Genomic DNA, 16542 nt, shown 5'->3' on the forward strand with positions numbered 1-16542 from the left:
ATACCTTTAATGCTATGGGTTTTCCAGATACCTCTTTACTTCCCTTTTGTATTTTTTAGAGAAAACTTACTTCCAGCCTTTTTTCCTTGAGGAAAGCAGTAAGTACAAAGTTTTATGCCTTTCAACATCCTGATTCCTAGATTCTTTAAAAAAAAAATCTAAGAATTTTTTAAAAAATTTTTAAAAATATAGATAATAAGTATAAGGATACAACTTCATACTTTGGCATAACTTTATGAAAGCATACCAGGACCCTGCCTCAGGGACCAATTCATTTATCCAGAGGAAAATGCCTAAATTCCTGTAACACTTTGAATAGGAACTGTAATATCTAATACTACAAGTTTGTTCTGTTTAGAGACATTTTCTTATCTCTGGACTCAGGCTACTCCTCTTCTAAAGAAATTAAAGCTTCCTTGCGATCAGAGCTAATTAATTCAGTCTCCAGTTATTTATGAATCTGGTTCATAAAGTTTCAAGACAGTACATATTTATGTTACCTTCCTACTCTGTGTATTACCTTTTAACCTTTAATTTTTATCAACATTATTGTAAAATCATGATAAATTATTTCAGATTGAATTTGACTGTTTTCTTTAGAGAGTAGAGATGTCACTGCTGAAACCCTAAAGATTCAGGAATCCGAGGAGAAAAAAAAGTATCTCCAAAAGGTAGGCCAATATTTCAGAAAATTATTTGATTTTCATTAAAATTTCATTATTATTTTCTGTGTGTGTTTTAGTTGCTCAGTCATGTCTGACTCTTTTTGACCCCATGGACTATAGCCTGCCAGGCTCCTCTGTTCATGGAGTTCTCCAGGCAAGAATACTGGAGCGTGTTGCCATGCCCTTCTCCATTATTTTCTAAATCATCCCAATATTCTTTTTTTTAATATACATATATAGAAATTTTCTGCTTCTGGTATATCAGCTTGGGCATTGAAGAATCTTTATTAGAACTTTAATTGAAGATTAAGAAATTCTTTTAAACTTGGGCAGTTCTCAGTCTCTGCAAAAGCCCAAGGATGTATAAGAACAATGCAATCAGAGGGAAGTGGGGAAAAATGGATTCACATAGTTTCCATCCAATAAGGCCCTAAATCATATACAAAGTTGTAAGAAGAGAAATAGTGTAAGAACAGGAAAAAGTGAAGAGAATTGACTGTCTTGCTGTGCTGCGCTGTGTCACTCAGTCCTGTTTGACTCTTTGATGAACCAACTATCTTAATAGGTCAAAATTAAATGATCAGAGGAATGAGTCTGTCATCTCGAACCATTTTGATTAAAGGCCACAATTCAGCACATTGGTGTTGTCAAATCAACTGAACATGTCTCTTCTTGGCAACCTCCCTTGTTGCTTTTCTTGTTGTAGGCACAGACTTTAACTCAATAATTAGTACAGTGATTTATAGAAACATTTTGTTTGGTTAATGGGGAGATTCCATTCCTGTAACTGTTCCTGTACTATAAAAGCAAAGATAGAGGATTTGTCTGACCAATGTCTTTAATCACTGAATCTATTGGCAAACTCCAAAAGACTTATTGGGAATTCTACATAAATTACAGAACAATCATTTGAGTTAGCTGATCACATTAGTTCCCTTTGTGGACTCTTGGTGATGCCTCCAAACAAATTAAGTGATTAGAAATAGTCAGCATTTTCTTCTCTCCTGGGGATACTATATACGTATATTTATACTAGAACTTAATGAGGGGGAAGAGAACTTAATTTTCAGTGAGGCGAAAATCATTAAAATTCCACCTCTTCAGCATATTTTGATTTCATTTTTGGAAGAGATTAGAAGTAAAATATTAAAGGCAAACTATTTCCAATTTTTATCATTTTTTTGTCAAACAATTTAAGACAATTTGAGGAGTTACATGTGAATTTTCTGTTAACGGACTATTAGTAGTCTTAGAACTGATTTCCTTGCCTCAGGTTCTTCTATTATTTATTAATTAATACCCAGATATCTACTGAGAACCTGTCACGTGCCAAGTACTATCGTAGATGCCGGGAATATAAAGATGTATTCTCTGACTTCCAGGAATTTATAATCTGGTGTGGGAGAATACCAATTAAATAATGCATTATTATGATAGATTATGCACATAATACATTATTATGATAGAGATACACACGTAGAACTATAGGAATACATTGAAGGACATCAAAGTCAAGCTTAAGGATTCAAGAACTCTTCCCAAAGGAACTGCGTTTCAAAGAATGTATAGAGTTGACCAATCAAGTAATATCCTCCATGCTAAACTAGTTATCTTCCTAAAACCCAAGTCCTTTTATGCTGCTTTCTTACTGTATTCGTCTGCCAGGGTTGCCATAACAAAATACCACAGAACAGGTGGCTTAAATAACAGAATCTTATTTTCTCACAGTTGTGGAGGCTGGAAGCCTGAGCTCAGGGTGCCTCCAGAGTTGGTTTCTGATGAGGCCTCATTCCCAGCTTCTGCAATAGATGGTCACTTTCTCAGTGCATTCTCACATGGTAGCAGGAGCTCTGGTGTCTCTTCATCATCTTATAAGGACATCAGTCCTGTTATATTAGAACCCCACCATTATGACCTCATTTAACTTGAACCACCTTCCTGAAAGATCTGTTTCCAAATAGAGTTACACTGAGAGTTAGGGCTTCAACACAGAAATTGCAGGAGTGGGGATGGGAATGATATATTTCAGTCTATATATCTGGTTTCATTTTTCTCCCTGGCTTTTCTGCAGCATGGAGACCAAACTCTCCAGCAAGGTATTCAAGTTCTTTCCCAGTCTGACCATAACCTGACTGTCTTCTACCACTCTCCTTCCTTCCCCTATTCAGCACCCCCTACCCCAAAAGCAGCATCCTCTGTCCAGCTGGTGCTCAGCCACTAGGCTAGGGCACACTGTGTACCCTTTGCCATATGTGCTGCGATGGTAAATGGGTAAATGTTAATATATTTTTGCTAAACCTAAACACACACATTATCCTGTGATATCTGCCAAATTGTACATTAAGTCAAATGGGTTCTGCAAGGCAGTATAAACAAGACTCTATCTGTTGAGAGTAGAAGAGGCCTAACCAAGCAGCAAACCAGCAGGACAGAAAGAGAATATTAATGAAACTGCCTTGTGAGGATATAGGAGAGCTGAGTCAGCATGGTGCTAAAATTAAGAGAATAGTGTAATAATTGAATGCTCTTATAGATATCCTCTTTACCATCTGAGCCACTGGGGAGGCCAGTGGATGTGAACTTGGACAAAATCCAGGAGATGGTGAGGGACAGGGAGGCCTGGCATGCTACACTGCAGCATGGGGTCATGAGGAGTTGGACATGACTTGGCAACTGAACAACAGCAATAGATGTCCTCAGATACCATTGTGATATAGTACTCATAACACCCAATTTAGTGAGTGCATACCATGTCTATGTATACTAAGCTAAGCACTGTATATGCATCAACTCATACTCTCCTTAAAATAACCTGATGATGATTATTCCCACTTAATCAAACAAGGCTTAAATGATCTTCCAAAGTTCGCACAACTGGAAAGTGGCTGAGTCTATATTGAAAGCCTGTATCCTAATTCCAAAGCCCATGAGTCTCATTTTGTTGTACTGATTGATGGCCACACTATTGTTCAAGTATGCTGCTGAAGATTCTAAAATTCAAAACTGTGGTATGAATACAAGTGTGAGAAACAGTGTTTCCAGCCCTGTGGAACGGTACACTCTCTTCAACCTGCAGTGCCCTTTTGTGTGTCTTCCTAAAACGCCGTCCCGCATTTACCTTCAAGTTTCAACTCAAATACAACTTCTCTCTGAAGCCTTCCCAGAGGTGACCTGGACACTACAGAATGAATAGCTCCCTTCTCTGTGCTCCCAGAGCAAGTCATGATCTGTGTTATAGCTGCATGTGGATGTTTCTGTCTCTCCTGCTGGATTCCAGGCACCATAGTGTCGTGGACTTCGGAGACAACCTGGGTTTGGACGTCTGACTCTGCCACTTACTATCTCAATGACCTTGAGAAGCCTACTTAACCCCTGTAAGGCTCAGCTTCCTCAGACGGAGAAGCAGCAGTGATAAAAATATCCCCCTCATCCAGCTGGTATAAGACATGTAAAACACCTGGCCATCGTTTGCTCTCAACAAAGGCCAGTTCTCTTTTCCTCCATGAGGGCAGAAGTCATTTCCTATGTGCTTGACCCTGGTACTCATCTACCTATTGAAACTCAATAACTATTTGTTGATAGAATAAATAATTGCATAATTGAGTTAACGAATGAATGGACATATGCTCTATACAGTGATAATGTCATTTTGGTTAGCCTTTTGCACATGTATACACCTGACAAATTTTTCCAGGCTGACAGTTTTTGTAAGAATATTCTCCAAAGCTAGTCTATTTGCAAGTCTACTTTAGGATCAATTTAGCACATGCCCTCGCTTCTCAGTTTTGCTTTTACCTCATGGGTCTATATATGATGGGAGGAAATGTGACTCCTTGTAATTACTAAAACTTAGACTCTATTTTTGGATGACATTGTTTTTTTAGGATTGTAGTACTCTCTCTACATTGCCGCCACCACAATTCTAGAATTTTCAGCTTGATGGCAGAAAATAAATGGGTTCTATTTAACACTAGTTAAATAGAACATTTATAATGATCTATTTAATTTGCAGATCTTCTACATATTTTGAACATATACATTTGTAAGTAAATTCCTGGTATAATTTTCATTCTAAAATGGTAAAAAATATTCCCCATCAAGTCACTTAAAGTTTTTTTTTCTTTCACAGTCTCCTTAAAATTAAGGAAAATCTAAAAATTTATCTCTCTCTCTCCTAAAAATACCTTTATAGCTTTTCTCCCCAACTGATATTGATTGATTTTTTTCAGTTGTTGAACTTTTAAAAAATTTTAATGTTATCCTCCATCTTGGAATATCTTCCAGATATACATTATAAATACTTTGGTTAGTAGAAAAAATGCTATTAATCACAAGTACTATTTCTGTGATGGATAGCCATGGCAGAAAATCAAGAACAATTTGAGTCCATCAAGATTAAATGGCTTACTCTGTCCATAAAGGAAACCTTATAGTTCTGTACTGGCCCATTATTCTTCCTTTGAGAGTTCTAAAGTAGTCTGAAAACATTATAATAAATGAATAGTCAGCTAATTCTTTGAAATCATAAAACTAATTTGCTTTTTAGTTTTGCCACCTTTAAAAAAGCTCTTTACCTGATTATCTCTTTATGAAAATGATTATAAATAATTCATTTTCTGGGAGGGGAAGTAAAGATCAGAGCAGTACTTTAAGGCATGTATATAGACAACATATTCATAAACATCCATCAGGAATCAGAGTTTAATGTGAGTAAATATAAACTAAAGGTTTTTAGAAGGAAAAGATCCCATCTGCGAATCAGCAATAAAGATATGCTCTTTATCAGGCTTCCCTGGTGGCTCAGACAGTAAAGAGTGTGCCTCCAATGCAGGAGACCTGGGTTCAATCCCTGGGTCAGGAAGATCCCCTGAAGAAAGAAATGGCAACCCTCTCCAATATTCTCACCTGGAGAACTCCATGGACAAAGGAGCCTGGTGGGCTATAGTCCATAGGGTTGCAGAATCGGACATGACTGAGCAACTAACATTTTATCAGGAATGGGGTTTAAATCTGTTCAGTCTCACAACCTGTACAACCAATGCTAACTATGGGGTAAGTCTTCCTCAAAAGTCAATTTGCAGGCTTCTCTGGTGGCTCAGTGGTAAAGAATCTGCCTGCCATGGCAGGAGACACAGGTTCAGTTCCTGATCCAGGAAAATCCCACACGTCATGGAGCAACTAAGCCTCTGCACCACAACTACTGAGTCTGTGCGCTAGAGCCTGGGAGCCACAAGTACTGAAGCCTGCGTACCCTAGAGCCTGTACAGCCACAGGAAAAGCCACTGCAGTGGAAAGCCCGCCCAGCAGCAGAGACCCAGCACAGCCTAAAATAAATACATAAATTTTAATATTTTTTAAGAAAAAAGAAATTCCTATTTCTTAAACAAAAAAAGTCAGCTTGCTATATGACACTTCAGTGAACCAGAAGCAAATCATTCTATGATGAGATCATGCTTAGAAGAAGAATCTAAGAAATTTCACAAAGATGCGTTTTTAGATACCAAATCACAAAAGTGGAAACATTTAACATTATCCTCCATTATCTTATACTTTTAAGGGACGCACAGAATCACTGTTAATCAGTTTTGTAGAGCCAAACCAAAGATGTAAGGAATTTCCTCAGTGTCATTGCCCAGGATGTCCAGTTAAAAGAAAATCCTTTTTGGTATCAAATTGCCCAGGAATGGCTACCCAGACAAATCAAAATTTTCTCAGTCTCAGTGTTACCTGGCTTTGTTTTAATTTTGCTTTCTTGCCCTTCAGTTCAGTTCAGTCACTCCGTCGTGTCTGACTCTTTGCAACCCCATGAATTGCAGCACGCCAGGCCTCCCTGTCCATCACCAACTCCTGGAGTTCACTCAAACTCATGTGCATTGAGTTGGTGATGCCATCCAGCCATCTTATCCTCTGTTGTCCCCTTCTCCTCCTGCCCCCAATCCCTCCCAGCATCAGAGTCTTTTCCAATTAGTCAACTCTTCGCATGAGGTGGCCAAAGTATTGGAGTTTCAGCCTCAGCATCAGTTCTTCCAATGAACACCCCAGACTAGTCTCCTTCAGGATGGACTGGTTGGATCTCCTTGCAGTCCAAAGGACTCTCAAGAGTCTTCTCCAACACCGCAGTTCAAAAGCATCAATTCTTTGGCTCTCAGCTTTCTTCACAGTCCAACTCTCACATCCATACATGACCACTGGAAAAACCATGGCCTTGACTAGACCTTTGTGCCCTTATGTAGTATTAAAATTCCTTTTCCTCCATTAGGAAGTGGTGGGTTTCTCCTTCACCAACAAGATACTTATTTAAATTCTTGTTGTTGCAAATTTGTCAAAGGATTCAAGTGGAAGAATAATAAAAACAGACTGTGTATTCACCGTAGCAAGCAAATATTTTGGTAGCAAATGATAATTAAAAGATTGCATAAATATGAATTACTCTTTTATATCCTCTGTTGTACCACTTTGTCTTCAAACATTATTCAGTCTTGGGAAACATTTAAGGTTGACAGATAAGGTTTCCCTCTTAATCTTCTTTAGTAACATCTACAGTCCACCAAAGGCTTCCCAGGTGGTGCTAGTGGCAAAGAACCTGCCTGCCTGCCAATGCAGGAGACAGACACAGGTTTGATCCCTGAGTTGAGAAGATCCCCTGGAGGAGGGCATGGCAGTCCACTCCAGTATTCTTGCCTGGAGAATCCCATGGATGAGGAGCCTGGTGGGCTACAGTTCCACAGGGTCACAAAGAATCAGACACAACTAAAGGGACTTAACACACTACACACACACACACACACACACACACACACACACACACACGCAGTCCAGCAAAAGATGCCTGGGGTGAGAAATGATATTTGAGATCAAATAGTTGATGAATTCATTACCCCAGACAGACCTATCCCCAGAGTTGGATAGGGTCATGCCCCAAATGCATCTCATCTTTTTTTCCAAAGATCTGTATATCTTTTCTTCTGTATATATTCACTTTAAGAACAAAATAAAAGCATTTTAAGCCCTATAGTACAATTAGGCAAGGACCCATACTATTGCCTGGTAAAACATGATTAAATGAAACTATTGAACACAGAACAAAGCAAAGAAGGTCATGTATTTTTAAAAATTAAGTCAGAACTATTTGATTCCAGCTACATGAAGCCTTATTGTTCAAATTAGTAAACACCTTATAAGCAGTGAAAGTGAAGTCACTCAGTCGTGTCCAACTCTTTGCAACCCTGTGGACTGTAGCCTACCATGCTGCTCTGTCCATTGCATTTTGCAGGCAAGAGTACTGGAGTGGGTTGCCATTTCCTTCTCCAGAGGATCTTTCCGACCCAGGGATAGAACCCGGGTCTCCTGCATTATAGGCAGACGCTTTACCATCTGAGCCACCAGTAGGGTTAATCAAATAGAATTTTTTGAAGAACTGGGTAATTCTGTGGATCAGGTCACTCAGAAAATAATCACAACATACCTGAAATCAAAACCATAGTCTACCTTTTCCCTTTGCCTCTGCCAAAGGCAAGATAAAAAGAGCTGTAGGTAAAATATGTTGGAGCCAGATAAGAAAGTTTAAATTTTTCTGTATCTATATTTACTTCCTCATTTTATCATTTTCTGTGCTAAGGTGTTTTAGTCCCAGGAGGTATGGTCACGCATACTCTCAGAGCCTGATACAGCCGTTTGCCTATTTGGCTTCTGAGATTTTGCAGCTTCCCAAGCCACTGTGTTGGTGATGTAGTCAATCCTTCTTATTCACGATTCCATATTTGCAAATTCACTTACTATGCAACAGTTTATTTGTAACCCCAAAATCAATACTAGTAGCATCTTTATGGCCATTGGAGGTAATTCACAAAGCAGTGAAAATTTTGAGTTGCCCAACACACATGTTTCTAGCTGAAGCTAAACAAGACAATGTTCTGCCTTCTTGTTTCATCTCATACTGTAAATAGGTGTCCTTTTTGCAGTTTATTAAGTGCCATGTTTTTCACTTTTTTAAATGATTTCACTGATTTAAATAGCCTCCAATGCTGAAGGACTGCGTTATGTTCCTAAGTGCAAGAAGGTTGTGACGTGCCTTACAGAAAAAATACATGCTTTAGATAAGCTTGAATCAGATATGAGTTACAAGTGCTATTAGCTATGAGTTCAATGTTGGTGAATCAACAAGCTATTTTAAATAAGGTGTCTGTAAAGAGAAACACATAAAACAAAGTTGTATATTGATGAAATGTGGTGAAACATTTCACATTGCTGAAATGTTGAGATCAAAGGCAGGCAGGAGCCTAGAAGACATGGTCACCTCTGTGCTGAGTCGACAGTTTCTTCTGCTTGGAAATTCCTTTCTCCGATTTCTCCCTTTAGCCAATGCCTACTTGTATTTAAAAACACTTCAAAAATAATCACAAGCAAGTCTTTCCTTACACTCGCTATTCCCCAAGTTGATACAAATGCCCTTTCCTTTGTGCTTCCCTCAACCCTGTACATTCCCTGGTCATAGTTCCTGACACACAGTAGTATGGTGGAGTTGAGCTGTTTCTCCTGCGGGCTCTAAATTCCTTAAGGAAAAAGATCATGACTTCCTTGACTTTATAACCACAGGAACTGACAAATATAAGAACATCTCCTAACCTACCAAATAAATGCTTATGAGTGAACAAATAGATTATTTAACTTGTCTGAACCAGACACGTGCATGATAGCCCAGTTCCTTGAGCTAGATAGCTTATGAGGTATTCATTTCATCAGAGGATGGCCCAAAATAGAATTGACCAAGACTCAGAGCCTCACAGGCTCAGAAATACTAAATAAACATGTAGGCAGTTGCAAAAAAGGATGTCCAAGCAATAGACAAGAGTGGAAATAGTCTGTAAGCCACAGAATAAAGTCACAGTCAATGAGCATTATCTGTTCTCTGAAGGAACTGACACGAGGAAAAGGCAGTAGATAAACATTTAAGGTCCTGGTGCCAACAGCATGTAAGAGAAACCTTGATATGGGAATTAGAATGCAGCATCAAGACTAGAAAATAAGTCAAGGCCACTGTCCCCAACTGTCTGAGGGCAAAGATACAAGACAAAAACATGGGACACGACAATATATACTAGAACTCTGATACAGAGATAGACTTGGCTATAAAAATAGAAAGCAAATTCCTAGAAGCATGTATCTTTCACCCAAACTCCCATCACATTCCTAAACGTTTGTGTCATTCCCTACTGCCGTACCCAGATAGCTACTTTAGAGCCATCGCTGTATGAGACAAACAAATTCACCTAACTATAGTAATTCTTTCTTACAAAACCAAAAAAATATTTTTCAAAAGTCAGTTTACCAACAATTGATTTTATTGTTGAGATAAAAATCTGTTAAATAACTTTTTAAGAAAGGCAGTGGCATATTTTCATTGTAGCACTAATTCAGTAATTTATTTCAAAAAACTTACAATTTATCTAAACTTTGAAACTTGTATTATAAAGGATAAATTTTTAGAACAATGAATAAGTAAAAACATAAAGAAAAAAGAACATATAAAATACATTTAAAAGGTAATAGGAAATAGTAGGGAATTCCCTGGCAGCCCCGGTAGTTAGGACTTTACATTTTCATTGCTGTGGCCCAGTTGAAGAACTGAGATGCTGCAAGCCACATGGTACTGCCAAAAGAAAAAAAAAAGAAAAAAAACACTGTTGGCTATAAGTGTTCCAAACAGATATGTTGTAGTTGTTGGTGTAGCTATAGACATTAGTCTTTATGTGTGAAGTTGAATTGGACATTATATGCATCTCGATTCATACATTAATACAGGTGAGGGCCATCCAGTGAAATGTGGGGTCATGCGGCCAAGCTGAAATTTACAGAATGTTTGCCAAAAGCAGCTGAAAACTTTGTACCCTTATAAAAAGATGTCGGCAAGGTAAGGGTCAAAACTTAAGAGGCAGTGTACAGCTCAGGCATGAAAGGTCAGACAAAGCTATCAACAGGAGGATGAGTTCCAGAGTCAAAAGGTAGGAGAATCCAATTTGGAAAAGATAGGAGAATGCAATTTGGAAAAAATTGCACAAGATTTATTTGACAAATATTTGTTGAGAATCTATGTTAGTCTGGCATTGTGCTAGACACAGGAGTACAATGATGAACACCAACAAAAAAACAAGCATGAAAGTTACAAACTCTGCCCTTTTCTGAAACTTATCATCTAATCAATGAGAGAAATACTTATGAAAGAATTACGTGTGATGTTAGGAGAACATCTAATCAGGCAGTATTGATCCAATCAATGGAGTCAGGGAGAATTTCTGCAAAGATTCAGCTGAGATTTGAAGGAAGAATGGGCTTTAATTAGGCCAGAGATGGGGTGGAGGGAACATTAAGGGAACATTCTGGACAGCAGAAACAACTTAGTGCCTGTCTAAAGCTGAATGGCCAGTGTGGTGATGGAAAACTTAGGCCACAGTACTTAAACAATAAGAAGCCATTGTAGGGTTTTAATTTGGGAGAGGATAATAACAGATTTATTTGAAAAAATTCAAGAGAATAGGTTGAAAGTGGCCAGAAGTAAGGAAACCAGAGTGAAGGCTAGTGCAATCATTCAGTTGGGAGGTTATGATAGCTTGGATTAGGAAAAAGTAGATTGATTTAAGAGATATACTTAGGAAGAAAAATAATTAGGACTTGAATTGTATATTGAATATGGACAGTCAGGCATAGCAAGGTATAAAAGATAGTATCATGGTATCCTGGCTTGCAGAACATGATAGATGGTGCCATTCAATGAAACAAGGAACATTAAAGATCAGGTTGTTGGGGTTTTGCAGGGATGGGGAAAGGGTTGTGGTTTAGTCGTTAAGTCATGTCTGACTCTTTGTGACCCCATGGACTGCAGCACACCAGGCTTCCCTGTCCTTCACTATCTCCAGGAGTTTGCTCAAATTCTTGTTCTTTGAGTCAGTGATGCTATGTAACCATCTCATCCTCTGCCACCCTCTTCTTTTGCTTTCAATCTTTCTCAGCAACAGGGTCTTTTCCAATGAGTTGGCGGTTCACATCAGGTAGCCAAAGTATTGGAGCTTCAGCTTTAGCATTAATCCTTCCAATGAATATTCAGGATTAATTTCCTGTAGGATTGACTGTTTGATCTCCTTGCAGACCAAGGTACTCTCAAGAGTCTTCTCCAGCTCCACAGTTTGAAAGCATCAGTTCTTTGGCACTCAGCTTCTTTATGGTCCAAATCACGCATCTATTCATGACTACTGGAGAAACCATTTCTTTGACTATACAGACCTTAGTTGGCAAAGTGATGTCTCTGTCTTTTAATATGTTATCTATATTTGTCATAGCTTTCCTTCCAGGGAGCAAATGACTTTTAATTTCATGTCTGTAGTCACTGTCCACAGTGATTTTGGAGCCCAAGATAATAAATTCTATCACTGTTTCTACTTTTCCCCCTTCTATTTACCATGAAGTGATAGGACCAGATGCCATGATCTTAGTTTTCAAATGTTGAGTTTTAAGCCAGTGATTTCACTTTTCCTCTTTCACTCTCATCAAGAGGTTCTTTAGTTCCTCTTCACTTTCTGCCCTTACAGTGGTATCATCTGCATATCTGAGGTTGTTAATATTTCCCCTGGCAATCTGGATTCCAGCTTGTGATTCATCCAGCCCAGCATTTCTCATGATGTACTCTGCATAGAAGTTAAATAAGCAGGGTAACAATATGCAGCCTTGATGTACTCCTTTCCTAATTTTTAACCAGTCCATTGTTCCATGCCTGATTCTGACTATTACTTCTTGACCTGCATACACATTTCTCAAGAGACAGATAAGGTGGCTTGGTATTCCCATCACTTTAAGTAAAGTTAAAAAATAAAATTAAATTAAAAAAAAAAAAGAATTTTCCACAGCTTGTGATCCACATAGTCAAAGACTTTAGCATGGACAATGAAGCAGAAGTAGGTGTTTTTCTGGAATTCTCTTGCTTTTTCTATGCATCAACTAATGTTGGGCATTTGATCTCTAGTTACTCTGGCACTTCTAAACTAGCTTATACATCTGAAAGTTCTTGGTTCACTTACTACCAAAACTTAGTTTGAAGGATTTTAAGCATAACCTTGCTAGCATGTGAAATGACAGCAATTGTATAGTAGTTGGAACCTTCTTTGGCATCGCCCTTCTTTGGGATAGGAATGAAAACTGACCTTTTCCAGTCCTGTGGCCAAGCTGAGTTTTCCAAATTTGGTGGCATATTGAGTGCAGCTCTCTAACAGCATCATCTTTTAGGATTTGAAACAGTTCAACTGGAATTTTGTTACTTCCACTAGGTTTGTTTGTAGTAATGCTTCCTAAGGCCCACTTAACCTCATACTCCAGAATGTCTGGCTCTAGGTCCATGACCATACCATCATCATTATCCAGGTCATTAAGACCGTATTTGTATAGTTCTTCTCTGTGTCCTTGCCACCTCTTCGTATCTCTTGTTTCTGTTAGGTTATCATCATTTCTATCCCTTATCGTGCCCATCCTTACATGAAATGTTCCGTTGATATCTCCAGTTTTCTTGAAGACATCGTTAGTCTTTCCCACTCTATTGTTTTCTTCTATTTCTTTGCATCGTTTATTTAAGAAGGCCTTCTTATCTCTCCTTGCCATTCTCTGGAACCCTGTACTCAGTTGGGTATATCTTTCCTTTTCTCCTCTGCCTTTCACTTCTCTTTTTTTCTCAGCTATTGTAAAGCCTCCTCAGGAAACTACTTTGCCTTCTTGCATTTCTCTTTCTTCAGGATGGTTCTGGTCACCACATCCTGTACAGTGTTATGAACTTCTGTCCATAGTTCTTCAGACACTGTCTACCAGATCTAATCCCTTGAATCTATTCATCACCTCCACTGTATAATCAAAAGGGATTTTATTTAGGTCATATCTAGTGGCCTAGTGGTTTTTCCTATTTTCTTCTATTTAAGCCTGAATTTTGCAAGAAAGAGCTCATGATCTGAGCCACAGTCAGCTCCTGGTCTTGTTTTTGCTGACTGTACAGAGCTTCTCCATCTTCAGCTGCAAAGAATATAATCAATCTGATTCAGTATTGACCATCTGGTGATGTCCATGTATAGAGTTGTCTCTTGTATTGTTGGAAGAGGATGTTTGCTATAAATGTGTTTTCTTGTCAAAACTCTGGTAGCCTTAGCTCTGCTTTATTTTGCACTCCAAAGACAAACTTGCCTGTTCCTCCAGGTATCTCTTGACTTCCTACTTTTGCATTCCAATCCCCAATGATGAAAAGGACGTCCCTTTTTGGTGTTAGTTCTAGAAGATCTTCTAGGTCTTCATAAAATCATTCAGCTTCTTCAGCATCAGTTATTGGGGTATAGACTTGGATTGCAGTGATGTTGAATGGTTTGCCTTGGAAAAGAACCAAAATCATTTTGTCATTTTTGAGATTACGTCCAAATACTGCATTTCAGACTCTTCTGTTGACTATGAGAGCTACTCTATTTCTTCTAAGGGATTCTTACCCACAGTAGTAGATATAATGGTCACCTGAATTAAATTCACCCATTCTCATTTGCATTTTAGTTCACTGGTTCCTAAAATGTTGATGTTCACACTTGCCATCTCCTCCTTGACCACATCCAGTTTACCTTGCTTCACAGACCTAACATTCCAGGTTCCTATGCAATATTGTTCTTTACAGCACTGAGCTTTACTTTCACCACCAGCCACATCCACAACTGAGTGTCATTTCCCGTTTGGACTTATCCTCTTCATTCTTTCTGGAGCTGTTACTAATTGCCCTCTGTTCTTCTCTAGTAGCACATGGGACGCCTTCTGACCTGGGGGCTCATCTTCTGGTGTCATATCTTTTTGCCTTTTCATACTGTTCATGGAGTTCTGGAGGCAAAAGTACTGGAGCAGTTTGCCATTCCCCCTTCTAGTGGACCACATTTTGTCAGAACTCTCCACCATGACCTGTCAGTCTTGGGTGGCCCTTCACAGCATGGCTCAAAGCTTCACTGAGTTACGAAAGTCCATTCAGTTTAGACTCATGGAGTTTGAGGTGCCTTTGAGATAAGCAATGATAAGTCTATCTGAGTGTCAAATAGGCCTGTAAATATGTGAGCTACAGAAGTATGGGCCAGAGATGAGATAGAATCATCTAGATGGGGAATCCCCCACCTGCTCCTTGTTAGAACATAGTGGACAGGACAGACATACCTGAATGATGAGGTCAGTCCCATTCATCCATTCATCGTATCTGTATAACCAGCAACATGATAAAAACCTTGAAGATTCAGTAGTTATTTGTTTGCTAAGGATGAGTCTTGGTGATTATTGTGGACCCAGTCAGCAATAATATATAATTCAATCACATATAGAAGTATCTTTAAAATTGTTGTTGCTGTTTAGTTGTTAATTCGTGCTCTACTCTTTGCAACCCCAATAACTGTAGCCCGCCAGGTTCCTCTGTTCATGGGATTTCCCAGGCAAGAATATTGGAATGGGTTGCCATTTCCTTCTCCAGGGGATCTTCCCAACCCAGGGATCAAACCAGAGCCTCCTGCATTGGCAGGCGGATTCTTTACTGATGAGCAACCAGGGAAGCCCGTAGAAGAGAGGTTTCCCTGACCAGGAATCGAGCCTGGGCTGCAGTGGTGAGAGCACTGAATCCTACCACTAGACCACCAAGGAACGTCAGGTTGTCGTTAATATATCTTTACTTTACTGCATTTTAAGGGCTTCCCTGATAGCTCAATTGGTAAAGAATCTGCCTGCAATGCAGGAGACCCTGGTTCAATTCCCGGATCAGGGATTTGCTGGAGGAGGGATAGGCTACCCACTCCAGTATTCTTGGGCTTCCCTTATGGCTCAGCTGGTAAAGAATCCTCCTGCAATGTGAAGTTTGATCCCTAGGTTGGGAAGATCACCTGGAGAAGGGAAAGGCTACCCACTCCAGTATTCTGGCCTAGAGAATTCCATGGACTGTATAGTCCATTGGGTCGCAAGGAGTCAGACAGGACTGAGCCACTTTCACTTATTGAATTTAAAAATGTAATATTCATTTTATGATCATAGTTTCCTCAACATTAAGATTCAAGTCTCACTTATTGCTTTTTAAAAAAAAATAAGTGCCTTTTAAAGCAATATTAAAGCAGTTTTTCACTTTGCTGTACACGTGAAACTAACATTACAAATCAACTATACTCCAATAAAAATCTTTTAAAATAGAAATAAAAAATAAAATAAGCTGGGGAAATTTTTTAAAAATAAATAAAGCAGTTTTAAAAATCATTTATGCTTATTTTTTCCTGCATTTGTTTCGTGTGACACTTAAAACAAGAGCTATGCTCTTCAGGTAATTACTATTGGTTTTCCATTAAAATATATATAACAAAATTAAGAAAAAATATGTAACAGAACCAAGAAAATACACATTTTCCTTCTTTAAAACAGATAAATTCATATTTTACCAAAATCTACATTTAAGAAAAATTGTGTTGACTCCTTTTTATGTAATGACTGATATGTTTTTCTCATTTTAGCAAGCCATTATTTTTCAAATGAAAATTATATATGCCAGAGCTGGGAATTGAGCCAGGATCAGGCAATTTCCAGGAGGTATGAAAAGGTGCTTAGACATGCATTTTTTTCCTACAAGTCAGCATTCTTCCTCCCTCCAATTAATAATCGTCTAGCACCTTCCATCCACTCCCATAGATGACTGCCTTTAGGTCTACCTTCTAAATATCAGATTAAAGCTGGAGAAAGCCTTTTCACTGATTATTCAGGCTATCTTTTAAAGTGCATGGTAGACAATTTAAGGTCCAACATTTCTGTATCTTATTATAGTAGATGTAAATTTACTGTATGAAATTTGGAGAATCTACAT

At 38.6% G+C, this 16542-nt stretch overlaps 2 protein-coding genes across 6 annotated transcripts in view; one reads left to right on the forward strand and one right to left on the reverse strand.

Moving 5' to 3' along the window:
- The window catches only part of BTG4 (BTG anti-proliferation factor 4), a 34672-nt gene extending 32072 nt beyond the window's left edge, over window positions 1-2600 (reverse strand). The window contains exon 1 of the mRNA XM_024975740.2: window positions 2392-2600. The gene's annotated coding sequence lies outside the window, so the exon portion shown is untranslated. The remainder of the gene's footprint in view (window positions 1-2391) is intronic.
- Window positions 1-16542, forward strand: part of HOATZ (HOATZ cilia and flagella associated protein) — a 39303-nt gene that overhangs the window by 5624 nt on the left and 17137 nt on the right. For 4 of the 5 annotated variants that reach the window (XM_005215872.5, XM_005215871.5, XM_059874990.1 and 1 more), the window contains 2 exons: window positions 60-98; window positions 601-671. In XM_005215872.5, coding sequence (XP_005215929.1) covers window positions 60-98; window positions 601-671 — 110 coding nt within the window. The remainder of the gene's footprint in view (window positions 1-59; window positions 99-600; window positions 672-16542) is intronic. The other variant, XM_024975554.2, reaches the window with a different exon arrangement.

Source organism: Bos taurus, chromosome 15, assembly GCF_002263795.3.
Source record: "Bos taurus isolate L1 Dominette 01449 registration number 42190680 breed Hereford chromosome 15, ARS-UCD2.0, whole genome shotgun sequence".
NCBI classification, from domain to species: domain Eukaryota; kingdom Metazoa; phylum Chordata; class Mammalia; order Artiodactyla; family Bovidae; genus Bos; species Bos taurus.